This window comes from Temnothorax curvispinosus, unplaced genomic scaffold, assembly GCF_003070985.1.
Source record: "Temnothorax curvispinosus isolate PA1 unplaced genomic scaffold, ASM307098v1 QBEX01010358.1, whole genome shotgun sequence".
NCBI lineage: Eukaryota > Metazoa > Arthropoda > Insecta > Hymenoptera > Formicidae > Temnothorax > Temnothorax curvispinosus.
The window spans coordinates 132,598-159,466 of record NW_020220138.1 but is presented as its reverse complement, the minus strand read 5'-3'; the positions used below and the strand labels follow the sequence as shown (position 1 = coordinate 159,466).

The 26,869-nt window shown below is 36.0% G+C and overlaps 1 protein-coding gene and 3 non-coding genes across 5 annotated transcripts in view; 2 read left to right on the top strand and 2 right to left on the bottom strand.

The window, feature by feature from the left end:
• Positions 1–35: 35 nt before the first annotated feature.
• Positions 36–26,869, bottom strand: part of LOC112460158 (synaptic vesicular amine transporter) — a 30,475-nt gene continuing 3,641 nt past the window's right edge. Inside the window, exons 2-13 of one of the 2 annotated variants that reach the window (XM_025024718.1) lie at positions 22,532–22,680; positions 15,483–15,625; positions 13,228–13,440; positions 5,394–5,550; positions 4,719–4,861; positions 3,871–4,053; positions 3,554–3,655; positions 3,284–3,458; positions 3,047–3,098; positions 2,203–2,386; positions 913–1,046; positions 36–827 (exon numbers count right to left, since the gene is read on the bottom strand). In XM_025024718.1, coding sequence (XP_024880486.1) covers positions 759–827; positions 913–1,046; positions 2,203–2,386; positions 3,047–3,098; positions 3,284–3,458; positions 3,554–3,655; positions 3,871–4,053; positions 4,719–4,861; positions 5,394–5,550; positions 13,228–13,440; positions 15,483–15,597 — 1,527 coding nt within the window. In that variant the 5' untranslated portion in view covers positions 15,598–15,625; positions 22,532–22,680 and the 3' untranslated portion in view covers positions 36–758. The remainder of the gene's footprint in view (positions 828–912; positions 1,047–2,202; positions 2,387–3,046; positions 3,099–3,283; positions 3,459–3,553; positions 3,656–3,870; positions 4,054–4,718; positions 4,862–5,393; positions 5,551–13,227; positions 13,441–15,482; positions 15,626–22,531; positions 22,681–26,869) is intronic. The other variant, XM_025024717.1, reaches the window with a different exon arrangement.
• Positions 4,131–4,201, top strand: Trnag-gcc. The gene has a single exon. It is a non-coding gene; the product is annotated as a tRNA-Gly (tRNA).
• On the bottom strand, positions 4,530–4,600 carry Trnag-gcc. Its single transcript has one exon. It is a non-coding gene; the product is annotated as a tRNA-Gly (tRNA).
• Trnaa-cgc lies at positions 13,996–14,067 on the top strand. The gene has a single exon. It is a non-coding gene; the product is annotated as a tRNA-Ala (tRNA).

The following is a 26,869-nucleotide window of genomic DNA, read 5'->3' as shown; positions in this document are numbered from 1 at the left end:
TCTAAATACGAGAAAAGTCCCCACGATTTACGGACACCCTGTATATCTCTTGCTATCATGCTACGGTATAACGAGCTATTTTTTTGTTTTTTTTTCCTCCGCGACTTTTGCGTTGCTTTAGGCTTTAGTCTACCGTTACTCGTCTGTTACATACGATATGTGTGTAACAATAATATCGATGATGCAGAATATACAGAAAGACATTTCACAACGTGTTCACTCTCGTAACGCTACTTCTATTCATAAATATGCGAGAATGCGAGATCTCCCGAGTTCTCTTAGACATTTAATACTTTTATAGATACCAAGTGTGTGTTGTGCGACTTCTATCTTGAACGATCGTTCGTTTCTTTCTTTTCAAAATTGTCGACTGTCTATTAGGAAAACTTCACTTGGTTACTAATAATTTTTACATTTAAACGTTAGTTTGCCAAATGTTTTATCAAGTGCATGTCAACAGTTGTGCTTTTATTGTCGATATTTGTATCTTCCTATTTTTTTATTAAAACAAGAGAACATGAATATTTTGACAGTACTAAGTAGAAAGCGTGAAACTAAGGAGGAAGAAAATGTTATTGTCTTGTCAGTCGGTGAAAATTATTACGGAAATTAAGGTACACATAAAAATTCAAACGTAATAATACAAAGGCAATCTCTACTTTTTAATGATACATTATAAATTATGGAAAAGAAAGAAAAGAAAATATGTGTCTTGAGTGAAATAACTGATCATATCGAAAATGCTTAGAATTATTGTTTCACTGGTCCTCTTCCTCGTTCTGGTAGGTGACATAACGCACGGACGATTTCTCGCCAATTATTAACGACTGCAATTGGACACGACTCAGAATTAGCGAGAAGTTCTTTAAAGAAAATTTAATTAAAAAAAAGAAGTCTAGTACATAATTTTACCTTTTTCTCTTCCTTGGTTGGCGGCGCCCTTAGGAAATACATGAGAGGTGCGTAAGCGAAGTTTAACAAAGCTATGCCGAAAAGCATCCATTCGAAACCAATGCTGTTGACCAAAGTTCCGCTCAACGCTGGACCTGCGGAAATAAAGAATATTTTATTGCTTATAGAACAAATCTTTATCTCATATATTTATTATATTTTACAGTTTTATCCTACTATATGAGATGTGTAACATCTCTAAGCGATACCAACGGCCTTATTAGTCAAATAAGAGCACTGTTTCTCAGGAGCATCGGTGGTTCAGTGGTAGAATGCTGATAAAAACATGATCTGCTTAGGCAATTAAAAACGTAAAAACCCATACTTCATACATTTATGGATTTTTCTATATAAAATTTGCTAGAAACGAATTTTTTAAAAGCAATTAAGACTAAAATTTACACGAATTTTTTTTGCTGATTGTATTAGTTTAAACAATAGTGAATATGTTATTGATAATATTAGATCATTTTACATGTTGAATTATTGCACTGTAGGCAATAATTCGATGAGTCGCGTAGCCATTTCACAATGCACTTCTTTCCGAACAGATGCCCACAACGTAAGGAACACAGACTGTGTTCGCCCATGTTGGTCCACGGTTCTAAACAGATTGGGCATTTATTCTCGTCATAATCCGCCATAGTTCACACTTGTTGACTTTAAAACTCTTGAAAAAGACTTTTGGTAAGACTTTCGCGAAGCCGAATTCGAAGCTGCGGTAATGCCGTCGCGCGTAAAGCTCTCCTTTTCGTCACTGCGAATTTCGCGATTGTGTAATGTCTAATTAAAAGCAAAAATCATGGATATGTCAAAATCACTTTATATACGGAATAGTGCCGTGCCGATTGTCACCGAGGAGGTTCAAAAACTATTTATATTTTTCTCTTTTTTATTTTTCTCATAATGCAGTTTTAAATATAATATGGGGGTGTAACAAACTGGCACTGCATACTTCAGTTTTACTTTTAATTCCGTGAACAGTCTTTTTATCATACCTTTAAACGGCGATAAATTTCAGTTACGTTTTCAGCACTTAAAAATTTAATCACTGCGTGTTGTTTGAAGGTTTGAACTTTGTTGATATATTCTTATCACATAACGCTAGATTAAACGTACCAATTCGGCGTTTTATCTCAAATTATCGGATTTTTTATAATTTTTGATAATTTTTATTAGTGAGCGTTTGCTCATGTAAAAGAAAGTAAAATGTGAGAGACATACGCGGAAGTTAGTCATGTACATGTATACCTATAGCAAAGCCGAGGCAGAACGCCACATCGCCGATGGCGTAAACGCTTCCATAAACAGCGCTATGCCTTATGTCAACCAGATATCCCAGCTCGGGCATCATTGAACTGTCCACCATTCCGATCGCGAATCCCAATCCCGCGTTCGGTACGATCAAGTGATCGATACTTCTTGCTAACGGAATCTGCGAAACAAATGAAAATAAATTAGATTAGGAATTGATTTGTTATCAGTAATTGTTTACTAATTTTATAAAATAATGAAACTTTATCACTACAGAGGTAGCTATATACTTAGGTTTCTCATCATCGAGTTTAACTTTCCATTTTATGAAGTTAAAATAAAAATTCTTGATCTGATAGTGAAGTAGTCTGGCCAGTTCGACCAGGAGGTCAAAATTATTTATTGTAGTTTATTTTATGTCATTCGCAAAAAGTATGTGACAATATAACTCATATATTCGGAATTGCTATATATGTATAAGCGTGAACAAATATGCTAGACTACGGTTTTCCAACCAATTTTCATACATTTTCTGATGTAGTGAAATATTTTAAGAGCTTTAATTACACAAGCTTATTTTAACGCGGTCCAATTAACGTGGTTACTGATTCTCGAGTCTTTAACAAATCTTTCAATTTGAATGACTTACAAATGTATACATTTGTAAGTCATTTAAATATATAAATATTTTTATCACTGTATTATTGCATTACGATTCACATGTAATTTCAATCGAGTCGTCGACGAAATTCCGTCGTTTTATGTCATATAACGTAGACACAAGTGACGTTAAATGGCAGTTGTTTCGCTTTCTCGGTGGTAAGAATGTAAGCATACTTACACACATCAAGCAGATACCAATGACGACGAGTCCTATCAGGGAAGCTAGCCATCTGTAACAAGCGCATATTGAGATAAAAACGTTAGGCCGTCTTGCAAAAGATATTTTCGCCCGAACAGAGACTCGAGCCCTGGACCCTCAGATTAAAAGTCAGTCTGATGAGTGATGCTCTGAGCTATTCGGACGCCATTATTAGAATATTTTTGTATTTGAGGCAAGATACCCGGCCAGACTGACCTGCCCATTTTGTGCCCGAGCGGCCCGAAAAGATTCGTCCCGATCAAGTAACTGATGCTCGCCGGTAAAAACGTCGCCCCTTGTTTCCAGCGGCTTGCGCCCATCGTATCCATCATCCAGATAGGTAGGCTCGGTTCCAGCATAGCGATGCCCATATTTGCGAACGTTATCGCCCCTGGAATACCGGTAACCCTTATATATGGTACCCCCATATCTTTTACTTGAAGCGTGAAACGTGGTATTTTATATAACTATATAGATTTCCCGTACCAGCTGCTAAAATGATGTAAGGATCGGTGATAAGGGACTTCAACGACGGTGGTTCCGCTTCCGTGTACACAACCGACGGTTGAAGCATCAAAAGCTGCAATACTTGAGAGTTTTTCAAAAAATTATTAATTATTATGAAACATGAGCATTAAGAGAAATTTTTATTTTTGAATGCGATAATATAAAATTATAAGCGAATGTGGGGTATAATATCACGCATATCAGAAAATATTTCTAAACTGTAAATAAAAATATAAATTAAGCATAATTTGTCAATTACGCGTGATAAGTGGTTTTTATTACACATTTATACTCACGTCCATCGCCAAGGGCTAACGCAGAAAGGATTAAAAACGGGGCGGATTTTCCTACAAATTCGTACATTACTCCGCCGAATGGAGGGCCAATAAGGACGCCAAGGGCCAGACCGCCCAGCGCGATACCCATCGCGTTACCGCGTTCTTTGTCGTCCTGATATCTCTCCGCTAACATACCCATACCTGTCGGAGAATCGTATATGGGAAAGTATTACAATCACGTACTACGTCATTGGAGAAAGAGCTCCTACGTCGCAACAGCATCGGTGGTTCAGTGGTAGAATGCTCGCCTGCCACGCGGGCGGCCCGGGTTCGATTCCCGGCCGATGCAATCTTTTTGAATTTTATTTTGTTAATTATTTACGTAACTCAATTCAGTTGCACTGTCATTGCAACTTTAATTTTAATTTTTTATGCAACGAGATTTAAATGCTTGATAAAAAAAAATTAGAACCTTTTGTGCGATTTTTTTTGAATTTTATTTTGTTAATTTATTTACGTAATTCAATTAAGTTGTACTGTCATTGCAACTTTAATTTTAATTTTTTATGCAACGAGATTTAAATGCTTAATAAAAAAAAATTAGAACCTTTTGTGCGTTTTTTTTTTTTTGAAAAATTTTGCCGAAACTAGAAACGCTAGAGCAAAATATATTTTCTTGCATCGGCCGGGAATCGAACCCGGGCCGCCCGCGTGGCAGGCGAGCATTCTACCACTGAACCACCGATGCTTATGTAGAAATGGGAGAAAATAGCCTTGACGAGTGTGGAAACTCTTTCTATGTTATTTCATAAGATTGCCATTTGTGAACACCAAGTTAATGCGGGTTAATAGAGACAAGCTTTTACCAGAAACACTAGAGCACGATGAACCGATACCCTGAAGAGCTCGCGCTAGGAAAAGTATACCGTAGCTTCGTCCGAAAGCAAAAATCAGCGTAGATAGGAACATGATAATGAATCCGGTAAACATAGGTATGCTGTATCCGATTCTAAAAACAAATAACAGATTTAAAAATTCAACCTAAGCTTGCGTTCGTTTGTTCCCATTGGGAGCTATTGGAAAAATAAAATATATAATACACGTAACATGTATTATAAGATTTTTTATTTTTCCAATAGCTCCCAATGTGAATAAACGAAACGCAGACTAAATGTTATCACGTTTTGCAATATTTTTTCTTGTTACATCGGTACTTTATTGACATTAGATTAAGGAGAAAGATTTCCCATTTTCTGATTAAATTCTATTTTAACACGTTATTTTTATTATAAATAATATTTTAAAATTATTGATCTGATAGAGAGGTAAAAAGAGAGAAAGAGATTGTTTTAAAAAGAGATTGGAAAATTTTTTTGTATTAATAGTGACTATATATATCTTGATGGATAAAAATTGTTTTTAAAGCGTTTTGTTCTCGGTTTGATGAAACAGAAGCATAACAAACCTCTCTCGTATTAATCTAATATTTAATATGTTCCGAACAAAAGATAGTCTTATTTTTGGATAAGTGCAAAACTTACTTGTGGGTCAATGGCCCAACTATCGGGTTAGCCAACAATTGAACAAAAGCTTTGGAAGCGAACATCATTCCTACTGCTACGGTCTCTTCTAGTAATTCTCGATGTCTCTGCTCTTTTTCCTTCGTGTCTGGCGATGTGAGATTGGCTGCGGTAATTTCTAAAAATGGAAAATAAATCAGTGAAGCGTTTGTCCTATTGAGCGTATCGAAAGATTTTGTAACTGATCAAGAAGGTCTTTGGTTTTCTCTTCTTCGTCTCTAAAAGTGTTCCTATCCCTTTCTAAAATGTGATATTATTTTCTAGATTGTTTAAGTTTAACATGCTCTAACTTCTTCAAGGGCACATATAAGTTTAATTCTTTTTAAAATTTTAATATTGCTAACAAAGGAAAAGCAACAGTCATTACAATAATATTCTTAATTTTCACCAAATAATATTTCCAATTTTTTCATTATTTTTTATTTTATTTAATTGCTAACTTCACACTCAACTTTAAGACCGAATAGTTCTCAGTAGCTCATCTGAAAAATTTTGACGACTAGAGTTCCTGATAAAAATATTTGATTTTTTCAAAAAACAAAAAAAAATGAAAATCTGATTTTGAGCCAGAATTAACTGGATCGTTTTCGATCATAGATATTCCTTTCAAAATTCTTAGAGTTCTACTAAAAAATGGAATTCTTATCAGAACGTCTAGAACTTTTAAAATAATTTTTATGCGGACTTAGTGGAATTTTACGCGTTACATCCTCGAAGTCGAATATCTTAACTAACCATTAAGAAGTTAATATATTATGTTTTGCTCAACATTTAGAAATTAAGTTAAAAGTACCAATACCCGGACATGTACTTATATCTGGACACCTTTATTATTTATAAGTATAACGCGAATTAAAATCGAAGATAAAAATTTCTTTTTTTGTAATTTGAAACTTTAGTTATAGTATCCAAACGTTTATTTCCATAAATTTATATTTTTTTAAAGGTATCCAGACATAGATACGTGTTCAGGCATATTGGTACATTTACCTAGTCTTAAGTGCCCGGGTATTAGTACCTTTATACCTTAATTGGATCTGAAAATTAAATAATTTTTCTCCACACGAGAAATAATTAATAAATATTTTTTTCTATTATATGCAAAATAAAGATAAACTTTATATTCTACAAATTTAGATATTGTATTAGAGGCATCATGATTAAATGTCTAATACAAAATATAAATTTGTTTGAATTTTTATTAAAGAATTCGATGATTTGTATACGACAATTAAAATTAAATCCATATAATTAATTGCATCTTTAAGCTTATCGGTTAAATGAGTTTTGATAAATGATAGCATTTATCTTTTGTTTTTACTAAATCTAGAATCTATTGATATCTACAGTATATGATGATGAATAGTTCACAAAAGAGTACTTTTTAATGAAAAGTAGATTACAGCGGATATACTGAATAGTCTAAGCTTGTAAAAATATAGTTTTGTTAATGATACCACGTAAATGTAATTTTCAAAAAGGCAAAAAAAGGCGCCAAGACATTGGCACACATTTATAACACATACATTAATGATACGCGAGATTCACTTACGTGTACAAGCTAAACGTCTATTGTTTTCTATTTTGTATACATTGAGTATAATTATGTATTTTTATTTTGATATTTAAAGGCGCACATTATGTCATCGGTTGAAGTTCGGCCGAAACAGTCGTTTATTATAAGTTTTAATACGATATCGTAACACGCGATTTGGCGTGAAAACGTGAGTTTTCGTTACCGCAGAGAGAGAGAGAGAAAAAGAGAAAAATCTCGAGATTCACCGTGTACATGGATTTTTACGTAAATTTAACATTGTAATGACTTAACGTATTTTTATTTTTCGATATCCTCTTTCTATATTTGTAAAGAGTGTACAGAAAATAGTGCACGGAAAGAACGGTTTTGCTGAAGTATCAAAAAATTTAGCTAGATACAGATCTGAAAATAATTTTGTTGCATCATCAAAATAATTATGTAAAATAATCAAACTGATTACATCATACTTCAGCGACTTACTATAATTATTTTAATGATGCAACAAAATTATTTTTAAACAGAAAACTGTTCTTTCCGTATGTGTAGATTAAGGGCGTGGATTTCCATGATGCGTGAATAAGAAACTCTGCAAGTCTCTGCTTTCGTTTGCGCTTCACAAAACCGAATTTTGTATCCGTAGTATTTAAGAATTTAGCAAGATACAGATCTGAAAATAATATTGTTGGAATATAATTTTGTTGGTTGATCAAAATAATTATGTAGAACTTAAACTGATCGCTAAAATGTCAAATTTTTTTTACAGAATCGTTATTTCAGCGACTTACTATAATTATTTTAATGGTGTAACAAAATTATTTTCTGATCTGTATATTTAGCTAAATTTTTAGATGCTTCAGCAAAACCGTTCTTTCCGTGCACATATTTTTATCAGGGTCTAAATATTGCTAATATATATCACTAATGTAAACTGTACATAAAAGAAGCCAGTTGTTGCCATTTGTACACACATTAATTTAATAATTTCTTCGTCTGAACGTTGTTGGAATATTATCGAATCATTAGAGAATCTTAATATCTTGAGTTTGACTGATCGAGATTCAGCGGAAAGACAAATATGTATAATATGTGAGAAGCTTGAAGAAGTGCAGGATGTCTCTACTGAGATTACCAGGAAAAGGAACAGACAGTATCTGAACATTTTTAATTCTTTAGGGGCCTGCGTACATAATTATGTAAAAAAAAAAAAAGGAAAAGAAAAAAAAAATTTTTCAAAAGGGACGTTTTTTAAGACTACCTTATAGATTATAACACTTTTAACGGGATCGATGTGTGGCCCCTAAAGGGTTAAAAAAGAGAAAGTTACGACAAATAGATTAACAACGCGTAATGAGTTAATATTTATTTTAACTGGCTTAGTAGATTATGGCATTAAAAATTATCATGTGAACGTTGTTACCTTATATATTACTTTTTATAAATTGCGGCAGAAAGGACAAGAGGTTCATAAACACATACGTTTGTTCTGATCATTTTCGTATTTGCTTTATATCTTACACTGACGGTATCGGAGAAGAAACGTCGATCTCATCGGAGATGTTTCTTCAGGATTTAAACAACGCACTGATGCTACGCACTGATGCGCTGATGCGCATGTTTCCGTCCGTTCAAATAAACGTAAATGATTTAGAGAAACGTGAGAATTATTATGTCTTCATGAAGATAGCACCGGCTTCCTATCGCTGCCGCAAGTACTGTGGATACCAGAACGGGGGCGAGAACAGCAATATACCCGTGGCTGGAGTTTCGTGGGGCCGGCAGAGCCGCAGCAGCCCTTTGGCTATAGGATTTATAAGCATCCCGAGAGTCCGGCAACGGGAAGCCGCTGGATGGACAATCAGCTTCAATAAATTGAAGCTCACGTACAACATCAACGACCTCAATAATAACGTGGTATTAACATCGATGCACAAATACGTTCCTAGGATCTGGATAGTCCGTTGCTTCGATGTGAAGAACTACAACGAGCTCTTTACTCATTCAACCGCGTTGTTTGCTTTCAAGGAGACGGAATTTATCGCGGTGACGGCATACCAAAACGAGAACATCGCGAAGTTGAAGATCAATAACAATCCATTTGTAAAGGGTTTTTGTGAGATGGGTCAGTCACGGTTCAAGCGAAAGCATCATTCGATTGATCATCAGGCCCAATCGTATTCCAGTCCCGACGAAGGAGTCTCATTGACATACGACTCCGAATCGAATCTGCCAAACGACCCCCCCCCTTCTTAAGGGTTCCAAGCTTATTAAAGCATGCGATTATCTTTTATTTTAGCCGGGGAGTCGAAGTTGGCCGGCCTTGCAACGTGGGAGAAGCGGACGCGAATCCCGCCACCGTTACGAGTCGATCCCCGGCGCCGGGCATGCTTGAAACGCAGTACCCGTGCACTGCGTTTGACACATATGGATATCCATTCACGAAATAACTAATTACTATTTATTTCTATTTTAATTTGACACGACTACTGGGGGCAAGCCTCGTCGAGACTGTGGACATGTTCGGACGTGTTTTGTTCTGAATAATTTTAGAAGATTGCTGATGCAATCAGCGCCGAGTTTGGATTGAATCTTTCGAGTCTGTATTTATTATATTCGACTTGTTTTTGACCGTTATGTGATCTTGAGGAGGATTAGGTGCCATAAAATTTACAAAGAAGAAGAAGAAGAAGAAAGCTATTGGGGGCCACGGGTACTCGTGGCATGAGTCTCGTGCGTCAAGAGGTGTAATCGTTTCTATACCCGATAACTAGCGCCTACTCTCGAGGAGCCATCTACGCAGTCAGTGGGTGCCTCTGCACTAACCGATTCATCAATCTCGCATCGTGCGTGCAGTGCCCGGACCATCTGAGAACCCGGGCGTGACGATTTATTCTTAACTTCTTTATATTTACTGCGTGTTGGGGAGCAAACGGATTGACAGCCGAGAGCTTTCCAGATAACCGTGCCCTTTCTTGGCTCCACAACTCACCAGCGGTACTTGGGCCCGTATCACTACAGGCTCTTAGAGGCGCAGTCAGATCGCCATTGACGCCACTTGGTTACTGCAGAACGCGCTGGCCAGCCGACATCAGATCTTGCGACCGAGCCGTACTGAATCGGAACAGCCCCATTGCAGCGGTCCAGCGAGACCACTGGGAGGTGGGCGCATGACTTGACTGGGAGAGGCTATATATTCGCATCATTAGACCAGTAACTGACTCTGACTTCAGGCCCAAAGAGACTCGTGCAGAGAATCAATGGCTTAAGACAGCTTGACTCCTTCGATACAATACGACAGTGCTCGCACCACCGTAGTTTTCAGGTCACTTGAATTTTCGGATTCTAACACGAATTCGCCACTTTTTTCGCGTTCCTTTCTGCCACAATTTACAAAAGGTAGTAGTCTTGCCGCTGTTCGCAACGCGGACCGAGGCCGCCGTGGCCAGCGTTATAACCGGTAGTAGGTTCAAGAGAATGAGTACGTGTATACGCGATCGCGTACTTAACGCGGATCGGCGAGCGATCGGTCGGTCGGCCGCGGGTTTGGTACACGGCCAACAATGCCTCCGATCACGTAATCTAACTGATCGTTTCCAGTTTCGCCGGCGTTAACTCGTTTCTGGTATTAGGGCCACGCGAAATAAGACCATCTCTGCCACTCAATATGTCATTAATTCTTTAGGGACATGTGTACATAATTATGTACATAAAAAAATATATATAAAAAAAAAAAAACAAAAAAAAAAAGAAAAAAAAAAAAAAAAAAAAAAAAAAAAAACCAAAAACCAAAAACCAAAAAAAGAAAAACAAAAAAAGGGAAAAAAAACAAACAAAACAAAAACGGGATCGATGTGTGGCCCCTAAAGGGTTAATTTAACTAAAACAATGTTAATTTAATTATTAATTTGACTAGTCAATGGAGTTAAAATAACATTATTTGTGTTAAAATAATAAATTTCGACACATGGTAATTAAAAAGAACAAAATGTTATTTAACTCAAGGTATTAGTTAAATTTTATCTTTTGATATTTAATGTGTAGGGACAGTAACTATACCATTTTTGATTTATATTGAGTATATAGACTAATGATTGTTTGTATAGAATACTTTGTAATTAATTGTAATTGCAAGCCGTTTTATCAGACACTGTAAATCCAAGTGTGTTATTTCTACACGCATATACGTTTAAAAATGACACGTTTGACTGAAGCTCGTTTTACATGTTTTGTTGTGTGTTAAATCAACATGTTTAATCATATTAATGTGTTGAACCGTGTTAAGTTTCATTATTCAAAACGAAAAGAAATGTGTAAGAAGAGCTTTAGTTAAAATAACACACTTGGATTTGCAGTGAATTAGCCGCATAGAAAAAGACCTTTTTATTATTTCATAAAATTATACATTTCTTTTTTAAATGAAAGAAAGTTACGCACGTTGCTCGTAACTTTCTTTAACTTTTTAACACGCCATGAATGTCTGTACTTAATGCATTAAATTATGCGTTTTACTCGTTGATATTGTTTACGATAATTTTATCGTTGCATCTTTAGTCGATTATACGCGAATATATCGATGCTGCGAGATTTATATCAATATTACTTGTATGACGAACTCTCCGTGAATATATCTCGGATTTAAGATCGATTTAGACATAATCGTGCCGTGCCTGTACCGTTTACGGACAGAAAGATTTAGACTCGTTTCACACGTAGGTATCCGGCACCGGATACCGGACTACCGATGCCGGGTATCCGATCGATCTTCTTTGTTTTTACAACCGTCTATCGGACAAACCTGTAAATGCTTTCATATTAATTCATACACTTCGCGATAAGATATCCGGCGTCAGTAGTCCAGTGTCAAATACGTGTGAAACGGGGCTTAGTCGAATTTCATTCCGTTGCATCTTCGAATATCTTGTTAACTAGTGGCCGCATCGCCATTAGTTAGTGGTAGAGTTGCAGGTGTTTTGATGGGAGTTTTAAGAAGATATTCGACTTCGAAGGTCTGCATAAGGTCTGTATAAACTGATGGTGTCAAAATGACACCTACAGTTTATAACGCCGATTTCGAACGGCTTTTTTTTTAGACCATGTCTAATATGTTCAATAAGTTTCCTTTAAAGTTTATATTTCTTCTTCTTTTTATGTTATGGCTTATGTTATATTCAAGCTGTACAACTCCAAAGATGGCCAGGACGAACCATCTGTCAAGTTTTTATTACCGTGAATATTATTTGCGTTTTGATGATGATTTTTTAAAACTATTTTAAGGTTTTGCAATTTTTTATTTATCAGGAATTTTAGAATTTTTCGAAAGGAATCAAATAAGCTACTCAGAACTGTTCGGTCTTAAAGTTGGGTGTGAAGTTAGCATTTTATTTTTTAACCGACTTCAAAAAAGGAGGTTTTATATTCGGCGTGTATGTGTCCACGATTTTCTCTAAAACTACTGGACGGATTTAAATGCGGTTTTCACTGTCCTCTAGAGCAATTTTCCAGGAAGGTTTTAGTACATAAAATATACGGAAACGTAAAATATAAGTAATACGGCACAGTAAAGAAATATGCGATAATAATTATTCGTATTAATTTAATGAAGCATTAAAAAAGTATAAAATAAAAAAATGCGTTTTAAAATAAAAAAAATTACAAAAAAAACTCTAAAAAGTATTTAAGAAATTAAAAAAAAATTTGAAAAAAACTTTAAAAAGTATAAAATAATACTTTTAAGAATTTTTTTCAATTTTTTGAAATCGGTGCAAAATGGATAATACTTTTAAGAATTGCTTTCAATTTTTGAAGTCGGCGCTAAGTTGTTTAAATTATCAATTGCCTTTTTCAAAGTGTTAATCGCCGGAACTCTTTTTATAAACATAAAAATACTCTTATGCTCTTCGAAAAAAGCTAGAACTCTAATCAGAACTAAAAAATTTTAAAGTAGGGATGCGAACTTCATACACTCTTCATATGGGCTAGTTTGCTTGACCACATATAGTGGTATAAGTAGTTATTGTCGTCTATCAAATCATATGAAAAAGACATCATTAGTTGTCACTGGAAGTTGTCACTACTTTTGACGCTGTTCACGTACTCATCTAGTTTCCATGTAAAATACAAAATTATTCGCTCACCAGTTTTGGCACAAAACGTTTATTTCGGGTCCACCAGTGAACTGGTTAATAGGCTTTGCAATGTTTATCGGAGCATTATTTTGTTATTTATCCGCAATAAGAAATAATACGACAAAGCACGATTTACCTGATAGATTCATAGAAGGAGTCGTAACATGTAAAAATTCCAATGGAGATGCAACTGATATGTTTGGAGCACAAGTGCATTTTGGCGTTGTTGTTGCCGTTGGCGACGTGGTGGTGACGACCGTAGTTTGATGAGATACGCTTCCTTCCAGGTGCTCGCTTAATGTTGCGTTAGGATGTTTGATATCGTAGAGAAATTCCGGTATTATTGGAACTGCAAGAATTCATATAAGGCAATGTTTTTAAAATATTTATGCAAAATGAAAAATAGGGGATCATCTGGAAAATCGATAAGCTATGAAATCTATAGTAATATATACATGTAAAATTTTTATTATTGAGTAAAGTCTATTTAACCAGCACTGTCTTTTAGCTGGGCGTACGTCAGTGAGCCGCGCGCCTGGTAGTGTGCGCTCACTCATACTACCATCAGGCTCACTGACGACGTACGGCCGGCTAAAGGACGGCACCGAGTGGATTGACTTTACTCAATAATTACTGCTTTACTAAAAATTATAGAAAAAAATTGATTTTTTGACTCATTTTTTGATAAGGAATATTACTGTATAAATAGTGGGCGCGAATTAGGTGACACCCTGTATACTTGATAATATAAGATTAAGTCGCATTATTTGGAGATTTATTAAAATTAAACGACGAATAAAAACACTAGTCTCTCCATCTTGTGCGATATCAAGTTTATAGAAAAAGGGAATAAAGGCAGAGCAGTTTACAGTCTAGAACACATTTAAAAACTGTCTTATCAATCGGGGGTGTAACTCAGTGGTAGAGTGTCTGCTTCGCATGCTGAAAGTCCTGGGTTCAAATCCCAGCACCTCCAAGCATCTTTTTTTTCGTTTTTTTTTGTTACAACGTTCTCGTCTCGAATAGTTTCTCAGGACTTATTATAACAACCTAAATTTTAATGATTTTAAAAGTATCTATTGAAAATTTATTTATAAGCAAAGATTTTTAAAGGTAAATTTATTAAAATAGGATTCAGAAGTATGAATAAAAACTGAATTTCATTCGTTACTGTAATTACAATATATAGCCTAAACACATAATTAATGATGAAGCATAGGCACATAGACACATGCGCATAGACACATAATTAATAAAGAACAATTTTTTACAACGATTGAAAGTGGATTCCGTGATTTGTTCGACAAGTGTGACGACATTCGTAGGTCGTGTATTTCTTACGGGATCGCGCTGCATAAATGCATGACCACTTATCCGGATTGGCGGCGCGATACACAAAAGTCCATACGTTCTTTCGACATTCCGGTCCAGTGCGATAAACGAACGTTTTTTGAATTAAACATAAGTTTGCGGACCGAGAAAAGCGGTGGCCGCCGATAGAATTTAAAGAGGGATTGGTAAGGGTATTAAAAATTAGGAAAACAGTAATAACCGTGCAATAATATATTAATCAGAGACAAACTTTTAAAGTTAGAAGAAAATGATTTAAATTTTGATTTCAAATTTTATTTGATTTAAATCTACGTCAATTGAAGAAAATAAAAAGATTAAAAATACTATGATGAATATTGCTTGTTTTTTGTCAGCAATATTAGAATTAAAAAATAAAAAAATAAATGTTGCTTATGTATACGTGTCCCTGAAGAGATTAAGCATTAAATTAGTCTAATTAATAAAACTTCTACAATTTTGTTTTTACTTATACTTTGTCTTAACATATTTTTGTCTTAACATTTATTTACGATATTAATCGTAATAATATCCAATAGAGTATCTTTCTTTTGTTATACTTTATGTAGTAAGATATTTGGAGTAGAATAGATATCTTTTCAGTAGAATATTATGATTTAATTTTTTTTGAAGTCCGCTAATCTTATAACGAACCACGTAAAAGACCACGGTTGAGAAAGAGCAATGAAGTTAATGATTCTGAATACTTGACCTACTGGAACTTAAAGTTATGGCTTAAAGAGGCAACTCTAAAATCTGAAAAAGGAGACTGCCAGAAGGAACCAGATCAGCTTAAATTTAATTTTCATGATATTTTAAAATAAATTAATAAGAGTTTAATACAGTTGCCAAAAGCAGTTAATCGATGCAAAATATTGCACAAATATCTGGCTGAGTAAAAGAAAATTGACAATTATAAATTAAGCAATGATTAATAATATGTTAAAATTGTTTTAATATGAAGTCAGAATTAATTAATACTAACGTACGATATAATAAGTAGAAATATTTATAGACTGATAAAAAAAAAAGGCCACTTACCTACGGTCGTCAGCAGCATGTTATCCAGCAGCAGTGCGATGGCGACGATGACAAGAACGAGCCTCCGGGATTGCCGGCATCGTTGCAACCAACCACTCCAGTCTCCACCTCCCATTCTTAAATTTTATCCTTCCTCTGATGTTCTACAACATTGATAAAACAGACAGTGAGAGATTAATTAAAAACGACGCGTGATATTTCACGTTTCGCAACACGTAGTTTTCGTCGTATTTTCTTCTTGCCAGGGATCAAAGTGGGTAAATAGAAATTACGAGAAGTCAATGGATCCCGACCGAACGGCCTTTCACGAAGTTGGACAATCGAGTCCCGTATTGCGTTGACATTTTACCGCGTTTACCTTCGAAAACTTTTCCATCAGGTTCTCGTTAAACCAACTACACTTGTCGATTTTCTCGCGCAGATTCGAAAAGAGGACATTGTAGTCTATTGGACACTGCGAACACTAATTAATGCAAAGAGAGTGTGTCAACAGGACATAGTAGACAGCGCACTGGTCTACTGAGCCAAAGGTCCCGGGTTCGATTCCCGGTAGAGCTAGAAAATTTTATTCGCTCGTTCTCCTCTCGGCAGGCAATGGCAAACCACCGAGAGTATGTCTTGCCATGAAAACTTCTCTAAAAAATTGCCGTTCGAAATCGGCGTTAAACTGTAGGTTCCATATACAATGTGTATAATCTACGTGCGCAACACATGTATATGAAGAGAAGTTACCACGCTCGGACACGAGTAATAGGACTGAGGATGGATGGATTGTAAAATTATTGTAATATTATAGTAAAATATACTTAATATATGGAGATATTTATAAATGAGAAACTTTAGTCAACTTAATATTATCCCTATTCACTTCAACGTTTTTTCCGCCCCTTTAATCCTCCAACCATGCACTTTCTTATCCCACGATAATTTTTCCACAAAAAAAAACGACTGTTTTAAACTCGTGGGACACGAAAGGGCATGGTTGGAGTGAATAGGGTTATTAATGGATTACAAAATCTTAACTTATGCTACATCCCGAGTAGAAATTTTATCATGTAAATTTTTATCATCCGAATGAGGACCTCGTCTGACATCAGGCATTATGATACAGTATTATAGTCCATTTTGCTATAAAAGCGGAATAAACGATTATCGCGATCGTCTACGTGTAAATGTGCGCGTAGCGTACGAAAAACTGTTAACGCGAGTACCTGAGGGTTAAGTATTAAAAATAAAATTTTATATTACCGATAATATTCGATTGTTGCTAATTAAGACTGCGAAGCGACGGGAGCGACGCGTGCTACGCAGTTCTAGATGTCGAAGAATTTTTTCAGAGAGAAAAGCGCGTTTATACGAAGAGAAAAACGAGTGGTTGACTGAATGCGAGAATATGTGTACCTCGCGCACACATAGCCACGGACAACATTAAAGATACCCAAATCTCTATCCAGTGGTTCGGTCGTTGACCTACTTGTTGAGACCTAAAGCAACAGTTTGCCCTTTAAGCTATCTGCATCTCTCTATTCGCGTCTTCGTTCTCTTCTTTCCAAGCCTTTCGTCGATCGATTTTCGTGAATTTTCTTATTTGTAATTAATCGGTTATTGTTTACTCTCTTTTCTCACAGAAATTTTATCGAAAATTATTACACTATTACTTCGCCCATTAATTTTGGAAGTACGTTACATATTCAAAAATTGTTCATAAAATAATATTTTTAACAGAGATGTAAATATATCAATGTTAAAATTAATTTTTCTTTCTTGCATATATGAATGTTATTAATCAATATTGAATGATAGAAATAATAGCAAATAAAAAGTTAAAGGAATATTGCAAACGATAGCCTCATATTAACTCAAAGGAGGTCGATGCACAAAGAATCTGTGAATAATCGAGTCGAGAGGCAAAAGCGGTACATTCAGTACAGCAATATATAGCAACCAGAACTAATTGGTTCTTAAAGTAGGAACTAACCCTACGTAGAACGCAACTTCGTCTGCGGAACAGCGAAGAGAAACTTAAAGGACTGCTTCCCTTCCAACCCTCGTTGTTGCCTATAACTCTGTCATTGTATCCGCAAGATCAATTTAACATCGGTAATTATGAGCGGATATAATAATAATTATTAAGAAAATGCGGCGACACGCAAGAATTGTTCAACAATTTTTACTGCTGCTTCGCGCATCAAAATTCCGTGACGATTTCTCCGTCGGTTTTCCCCATTCGCGCGAAAGTAAGTTCTATTTCGGAGCGTGTTACTGCGAAACGACGGAATTTTCTGTTTTCTTTATTATATGTGAAAAATTCCGGCGACCGCGCGCGCGCGTGCGATTCGCACGCGGAAACGGCCGGCTACGCAGAGTGGTCACGTTTTACAATAAATCCCGTGCGCTGACGGCGGACACGACTTTTCTATTAGCTCAAACGACGAAAACTTTTGGTCAGTTGATCTCGTGTATGCGGTACGATAGCGTAATCTGCCGTATCGCGTACGACACTTACGCCAGGGCGCGCACTCCGCACGCGAGTCGACATAACGAGCGTCGATGAGTCGGCAGATCCCCGCAAAACCACTTCATCAACCTCGCCGCTGCCGAGAGGTGCTGTCAATCGCAAAACGATCACCCACGTCATACCCTTTCAACGACTCGTACCGCCTGTCAACCGCCTCTTCAGAATCTCGGCACCTATATACTGTCGGCTTTGCGTAAACGCTTCATTCGAAATTCGCATCTCGCGCTAACAATAACGCATGATTACGTCGAGCTTATTAGATAATACATTACGAGTATTTTGTGTCATTACAAGAGAAGGTAGAAATAAAGCATACATACATTACGTTGTCGTGTTAGATACATAAAAATAGATGCGCAACATCAATTTTGATATACACTTTTCTCCGCGAACAAAATGAGAATAGAGAAGTTTTCCTCGCCGCCAGTAAATATTCAACAGGAGGAATGACAACTGCAGCTGGTACAAAAAGAGATTAAAATGGTTTTTTTTTTATATGCCGTCGCGTTTCAGAAGAGTAAGCACATCTATCGCGCGACTCGCGGCGGGAACAAGACGGGCGACAAATCGGCGGGCGGTCACGGAGAAAAAAAAAAGAGAATCTCCGCAGGAATGGGGAGGCATACGACGTTAGATCGATCGGGGGATGTTTCCGATGGGAATAGCCAGCAGGTTACGGAGACGCGGAACGTTCAACATCCCATCGCGCGCCGGTACGAAAGCCCAGTACAAACAGAATCGCGTCTTGCGGTCATTCTTTGTCGTAATTACCAAGAAGATAAGAGAACGAGGAGAGGGCGAAGATGGTGAATAGGGGAGACAGGGGGTCGGACGGCGGAATCAGAAGGGAGTCAGTCATGGCGGAAGGTAGCGGAGCTTATAAGTGGCACGGGTGGGAAGCGGTCTTTCCCAAGAATAATGCGCGCGGACCCCGGGGAGTTGGCTTTCAGGAAAATGCTGATTGCTTCCCCGACTCTCTCACGCTCCTTTTCCCTTCATACCAATTCTCCATCCGTCTATCCTTCTCCACCTCTTTTCCCTTCTCACCCCCACTCCCTCCTTCTCCCCTTCCCCCTCACCCGCGCTATCAATCTTCGACTTCGTCAGCGGCGTAGATGTATAACCCGCCCTTTGCGTATGCGTGCGTACAGATCCCCGTGGCTTCTGCCTCTTCGGCCCTCAAGCGACTCTTATCTCGCAATACCAACCGTGTCGTACGGGACTCCGTAAAAATCGGACGCAGGAACACGCTCATCGGTCTTATTATTCGATAATTCTTTCCACTTCGTGGGAGAAAAAGAGAGAGATACGATTTTATCAAGAGAGTGCCGGATCGAAAGAATTCTCTCGTTTGAATCATACTTAAGTTAAATCAAAGGCTAGAGAGACTAGTGTCCGATGGAGATATAATGCATCAGAATTGCGTTTCGATTCGCTTTACAGCGAAATTCTTACGCGACGCTTCTTAATAAAAATAGGGTAAAGTACCGTGAACGCGCGCGCGAGACAGAGTTGAAAGTCGCAATAGCCTTTGATGCCGCGGCCTTTTCAGAGGGCGAGCGTGAAAATTAGGTGGACTAAAAGCGTGGGGTAACCGAGTTATTACGAATAAAAGAGAAGCGGGCATCGCGCGCGCGGAACGTAGAACGGGGGAGGTACTATTAAAAGCCTGTAATTAATGCGGTTAATTGTATTGCGCTAAACGAACGTCGAGTCGATAGCGAGTTTCAACGAGACGAAACGGAAGCTTTCTATAGAAAACTTCGACAATTAGGACCGTTGTACTTGATACAATCGTGCGAATGTCACATGTTAAAAACGGAAAAAAAGGTTGACGTTGAAAGTAATTTCGGACGAACAAAACAAAAATCTTTAAAAGAACTTACACATCTCGGCAACATTTGAATAAAATGTCATTTGTTTAAAAAACAAGTAAACGCATTTTTTATATTGCTCTCTCTTTTCCTCGCATATAGTTTTTTTTATAAAATTTATCTTCTTAATACTATAACTATCTACTAACTTAATACTATAATATCTAACTACTAAATTACATAATGCCACTGATTTTAGCACTCAATCAAACTTCTCTGAAGGGAAAGTATTTTCTAAAATTATTAGACGTATAATTTTTATCTTAAATCTTCATTTATCTTTTAAATTAACTTCGCATATGTATATCCTCATAAGTACTTAACTTGATACAAATCTAGCACTAGCTACTACTCGGTGAAATTATATTTATCTGTATTATCTTCTTCTCTTATCCTAGGAGAATATTCTCTTATTTTTCTATATCTTATTAAAAATCTTCGTATAAGAATAAAATAATAAATCATAATCTTTTTATATGTATAACTTTCTTCTTTCACCAATAAAATTAATATATATAAAAAGATTTTTAGTTAATAAATTATGATCTAAAGTGTTTATTGTTAATAATCACTTCTGTATTACGTACCTATATTAAAATAAATATGTTAAACGTTAAAAAAGCGTACAATCAAATTTTACAATCACTATAGTGATTTATTTACGGAAAAAAATAGTTTTGTTGCAACAGCAAGTTTATTTGTTAAATATGGGACAACTAACATTTTTTGCTGCGAGAGTTAATTAATTTTGCAATAATAGCAAAACCTTTTGTTGCAATAGCAAAAAGTTTTGCTTAACATTGCTATTGCAGCAAAAGGTTTTACTATTATTTCAAAATTAATTAGCTCTCGCAGCAAAAAATGTTGTCCGTATGGTAGCAAATCCTTCTTTCCTGTGTTTAGCGAGTAAGTCAAAATTAAATAGTAATAACAAATAAACGAACATTATTCGTGTGCTCAAAATCTCTAAAATGATAAAATTGAATTCATCGCAAGCATCTCAAAACTAACCCTGAAGATAAGTGGACAAAATACGATTCGCGCAAATCGAAAGGAAATTGCGAAGGAGTAAATCGCAAATTTTGACCACTTTTCGCAATTGGCAGTTTTCAGCGAAGACGATTTTATCTTCTATTAAGGTAGATGCGCCTTTTCCGGCATTCAGACTATTTCCGTCCCATTCAAGATTTCTTCCAATGGAAAACTACTCTTGAGATTTTCTTTAATATTGCTTATAATTTGGCCAATAACGTTAAAAAGACGGATATTTCGTAGTATCGATAATCATAGATCTGTACTAACTAAGACAATTTATCTAATACTATATCTACACTGAAAAAAAATTTTGTAACAATCATCAAACCTTACTGTATAACTACTTTAGTGAAATAGTTTCAACTTAATGTTAAATGAATTTAATCAAATAAGTTGGTAAATATTAACAAATAATTATGGCAAGGCTTAGTATTTTTTCCAAGGGTTAGTGATTATTACCAATTTATATGGTACATATCACCAAATAACTTGTTACATAAAAACCATATTGTTTTCAGTAATATTTATCACATAATGTGGTTTTTTTTCATTGACAAATATAAAGATAAGAACGTCATAGATTCGTGTAGATTTGTCAGAGATTCGCAGAATTCTAGTCTTTGTGACATCGACGTTTCAATCCCTTTAGAGAAATGGCACTCGTACAAGATTACAATACGGATGGGGAAGACAATTTACAAGCGAGTCAATGGTACGGAGTAAGAGAAGCCACATTGTTTCTCGTCGATGCTACACAGAAGATGTTTGAGATAGAACCAGAGACCAAGCTCAGTCATATCCAAAAGTTTTTCAAGTTGTACAAGCAAATTCTTCGGCAGAAGCTAGCATGGAGTATGCAGGATTGGATGGGTGTGGTATTATTTGGTACCGAAGGAAGCGACGCGAACTCAACATGGAAGAACATTCAGAGTTTACACGAACTCAGAGTTGTTACTCTGGACGATTTACAACTGGTCAGAAAACTAATTAAAAGCGGCATGAAGGGCCATCAAGATAATCGGTGTAAGGCCTATACCCGACGATCTTTTTAGATATTACATTAAACGGAACTACTTCGTCAGAGCAGATTACGGTAGCACTCATAAAGACAATCTATTGTTCTTTGGCGCTTTATTAAATAAATGTGCCACTCAAGGAAGAATGATAGTGTGCTCGTTCACGTTGCAGATGAATACTCAAATTAATCTCACATGATTCCAAATGCTGAACTGGGCGGTTTTCTATCGACTCATTGACGCTTTATCGCAATCCGGAGCAATTACGCCGAAGACGGTGCTGGCTTCTCCCTTTGTCGCACGATATTGCATGATAAGCGAATTACGTCTCGTCGCAAAATCACGTTACCTCCGTATAAAATCACTGTATATTATGAAGTTCCGCCGTTGCCGTCGGTCCAATCGTCGCACTACGTGGTCTCCGATACCCCGAATATCTCGAACTTCATACACGAAGTTAACTCGAGTACATTAACGCAGATCCATCCCCGTGGAGCACGACGGACGGTTTTGCGATGACGCTTCGGGGGATACTTTTTCGTCACTGGCGCGTTAATAATGAGTGTCGCTCGTTAATATCAATATCTCAGATCATGATCTACTTACATCGTCATTATCGCGATGAACTGAATTTTTTCCCGACACATTAGGCAGAGTACGTCGCATGTTACGCACGATTTAACAATGATACCCCACGCACATCTCGGCAGCTGTCTCGCGGCGGATTGTCCGTCAGATTGTAATAATGGCATCACCTGTTAATTAAAGACGAGATGTGAAGTAGTCTTCATAAGATGAGAGGTTCGGTAAGGAGAGATTAAAACTTTATACAAGATGTTCTAAAAAGAGAATTACACGCTCTTTTCTACAAATTATAAACGGAACGAAGAGTTACTCTTAATTTATCAATAAATATATTTTTTTTTACTGATTATAAAATTAAATTTCAAACATACCAGTGGATAACAACAGTTTAATTTTAAGATTACTTTAAGGATACACTTTAATGTATATTTTTATTTAAAATTGAATTAAATTTTATCCTCGATTTTATCATGAAAACTATAAGAATGAAATATTAAACGGTTGTATAGTAAAAGATGATATCTAAGTTTCTAATCTTAAAAGAAATATTTAAAATTATTTTAAAAATTTGCAATTAGGAGAAATTTTTGGAACACTCTGTATAATTATTATACAGAGTTGCATATCGATTTAAGGATTAAATGTATAATTGCAGCTTAGTTAATTTATTTTAATCCGTGATAGCATTATTGCTTTTTTCCAGACAATTCGCATTGTGCATTGCTGCTTTTTATTGTATTAAATTTCTTACATGGCTTTTTTGAGAGTGGATTTTACTGAAGTAATAAGAAAAACTAGTAATAAGATAATTAGTGATAAAACAATTAGTAATAAGACAATTATCCAACAAATCGTAAATTCAAATATAGCAGATATTTCGTAGAAATTAAAGCATGATTCGTACACTCAAATTATATATATATTGTTGCATTATTTTATTGACAATAATTTATTGATATTAAGCAATTTTAATTAAGGCTCTTGTTCACTCATTGCAGCCATATTGAATTGATGACTGAAGCGAGAAAAATGTCTCATACATCATACATTTAACATTCGTCGATTCTTAGTATCTATTTTTTACATAAATGAAATACTTTTTTTACACGTATGTTTGCCAAGTGACCTCTTAAGCTCCGAATTTGAAGAGTAGATGGATAACATTGGCCACAATAGGGGCATTTATAACAATATGGTGGTTCAGTTAGTTTAGTGATGGAGGAATTTTCGTGTAAAGGTATATAATTTTCTACTTGTTGTTTGCTTTCTTTTACAAATTTTTTGGTCCTTTGTTTGGATCTTCTGCAGTGACGCAGAAATAAAATTAATAACATGCAGTTACACCATCGTCAAACAATAAAAGTCCAGCCACGCTGTCATTTCCGTAAGGTCAGCATTGCAAAATTCGTTGGTCGACAATATGTCGTCGCAAATCGTCAAATACAAAGGGACGATGCAATTTCCCGGGGCGATATCGATGCACCCGCATCATGAAAATTCTTGACGTACATTAAAATAATAATGTTTTTGTTAGAAATAAGTACTTTTCGTAAAGCGCGCAATTCCTCAATAGGTGAAAGTGAGTGCGCTGATGTAATAATGTAACCGGCAAGCGCCGGTATACGAATGTACAAAAACACACTTTGGCTCTCCAAACCAAGTTTCCGCTAAACTCGTAAATTATTAAAAAATTGATTTAATTGCAATCACTTTACTGTTACAGTTAATTATTTCAGGCTTGGTCAATGGTATGGTAACTTGTGCAAAATTTTTCGTATGATTTATAATATAAATGCCTGCGTGAATGAGTAATATTGCGAGATGACAAAATTATTTTGTTAGTTAATACATATATGTTCCCTTAAAATTATACTAGCTTTAAAGCAATGGAATTACAAGATACATACAGTACTCTTGTGTATCGCATTTACGCACTCTACTAGTATCGATCAATACTAATAAGAGCGATAGATCATCTCTGTTTGAAATTTTTTTACTTGCTCGCGTAAAGTCAAAGAGCGAACACGTCTTGCTCTATTCGGTGTTGCTCTACTTTCGTTTCCTCTCTTGTCTTTATTTCTCTTCTGCCTCTTCTGTCGAAACGCGCAAAAGACCGAGAATTTCTTTCGCGAATTTATACAAGACAAAATTCCGCAACGATGGGCACCAACGTTCTCGTCAGGATTTGCGGGCCAAAGCTCTTGCGCGCCGCAATGACCGAGCAAAAATCATGGATCGCCGTCAGCAGATGTTTTAGTCTCAGTACGACAAATATTATAAATATAAAAACACTGCACTAAACGAAAAATAACTTACGTTGTAAGAATAATTTAGATTTTTAACGTCATTTTTCACGCTTTTTAGGCCTAAGGACCGGTCTACAATACGTGGAGTAAGTTTGAAGTAAGGAGTAAGAGTATAGGCAGGATTAAGCGTATAGCCTGTTGGGTCTTGGCCGAGCGTAAGTGTAAGAATAAGAGTAGGAGTAAGAAATAAAATTAATTTATTTCGCTTACACCCTTACGCCAGCTCTCTTAAACCGAAAATAGCCCTCTTATGCCTATACTCTTACTCCTTACTTTACGCTTACTCTGTGTATTGTAGACGACGCTTTAAGAGCGACAGTTAGAAAGAGATGAAGAGAGAGTGAGTTAAGCTAAGGTTAAAGTTATATTGTGACGTGGCTGGTACAACCGGGCTATATAGTTCACAATTTTGCCAGTGTATGTACTGTCAATACGGACTTGGCAATCGAGCCAGCAGGAGCTTTTATAAATTTTAATACGATGTAGATTAGTTGTTAATTTAGTATAAATACATTTTTATAAATACATTTTTATTATAAAACGTAAATTTATCGCTAGCAAAATGATATATGAATAGAATGATAAAGTGGGAGAAGAAAATTGAATTTAATCAGCTTAATAAGGAAATCCCATTTATCGTTTGCAACTTTATTTATGGTAGCATATACGATCTATAAAAATGTGTTCACTCTTTGAGTGAAACACACTCTTATGTACTAGGCACGCTTCCTGTGTGCTTCCATACTAGCTAGGATTTCTCAAGGAAGCTTTCTTTATAAAGAAACAATCGAAGTGCTGAGTATAGTCGATTGAAATAGATTGTTCGACGTATTTCAACAGTTTATTGAAATTGTGTAGCAAAATCAAATGTCGATACCAATCTACTTTTGCAAGGAATGTATCGTCGCACCGTAATACTAATGCAGCGTTATCTTTTACGAAATAATATCCGCGTTAAGGTATTAAATCAAAAGAAAATGGAAAGTATCTTCAGAATTATTAAGCAGCAATACAATTTTCCGGGAGTCGAAAATTAAAGGGATGTAACGCACGTACGAAAAAAGGCGCATTTTGTATAAGCTCGTTTGCGACGGCACTGCCGAGGCCTCGGATCGCTTCATAGATAAATTTCAATTTAGCTCGCGCCTGGTTGCTCACAAAATTAGGAGGCGATTCGAGTCCAGGCAATGCGTTACGTTTCTTCCGCCGCGTATCGAAATGCGACTACGAGGAAGGGATCGGATGTAAATCAAACTCGGATAGCCGTGAAACGAGACTTCAGACGAGACGAGGTCAGAGACGGAGCCCCGGAAATAAAATTACGTCTTCGATCGTGCGTAAATGAATTTACCGCTATCCTATCGATTCTTTCCTAACACGTTTTTGCCGGTTACAATTGCGAATAAGGCACGATACATTCTACATTACATTTTTGCATAGGTGCTAATTCTAAAAAATAGTGCCAATAATTAGCTAAAATATATATCTACCAATTTTCATATATAATTTTTTCGGAAATGAAATTTTGCATAGAATAATTTTATTGTGAATTCCTTTTTTTTCTTTTATGGTGTTGGTCACTCAATACACTTACTTCAATAGAATTTTGAAATTATCATTTATGCTTGTAATTCACACGTGCAAATAGAGATGAATGTGTCGAAATATTAAATTAATAAAAGATATATTTTTACGGCTTTTGATTTTGTTGGACATTGTTTTTAGTTAGCTTCGAGATTTTAGCGAAATAACGAAACCACTTAATGAGAAAAAAGTTTCTTCAGGGATACTAACGTATAACATCTGTACATAGTTCCTTTAAATTCTAATATTGCTGACAAAGAGAAAACGAACAATATTTGGTTACATGTCTAAATATCCCGGACATAACATCCCGCGACAAAATATCCCGGTCTTATTATCCCAGCGACAGAACATCCCGCGACAATATATCCCATGGCAAAATATCCCCTGGCAAAATATCCCATGCGACAAAATATCCCGCGACAAAATATCCCATGCGACAAAATATCCCGCGACAAAATATCCCATG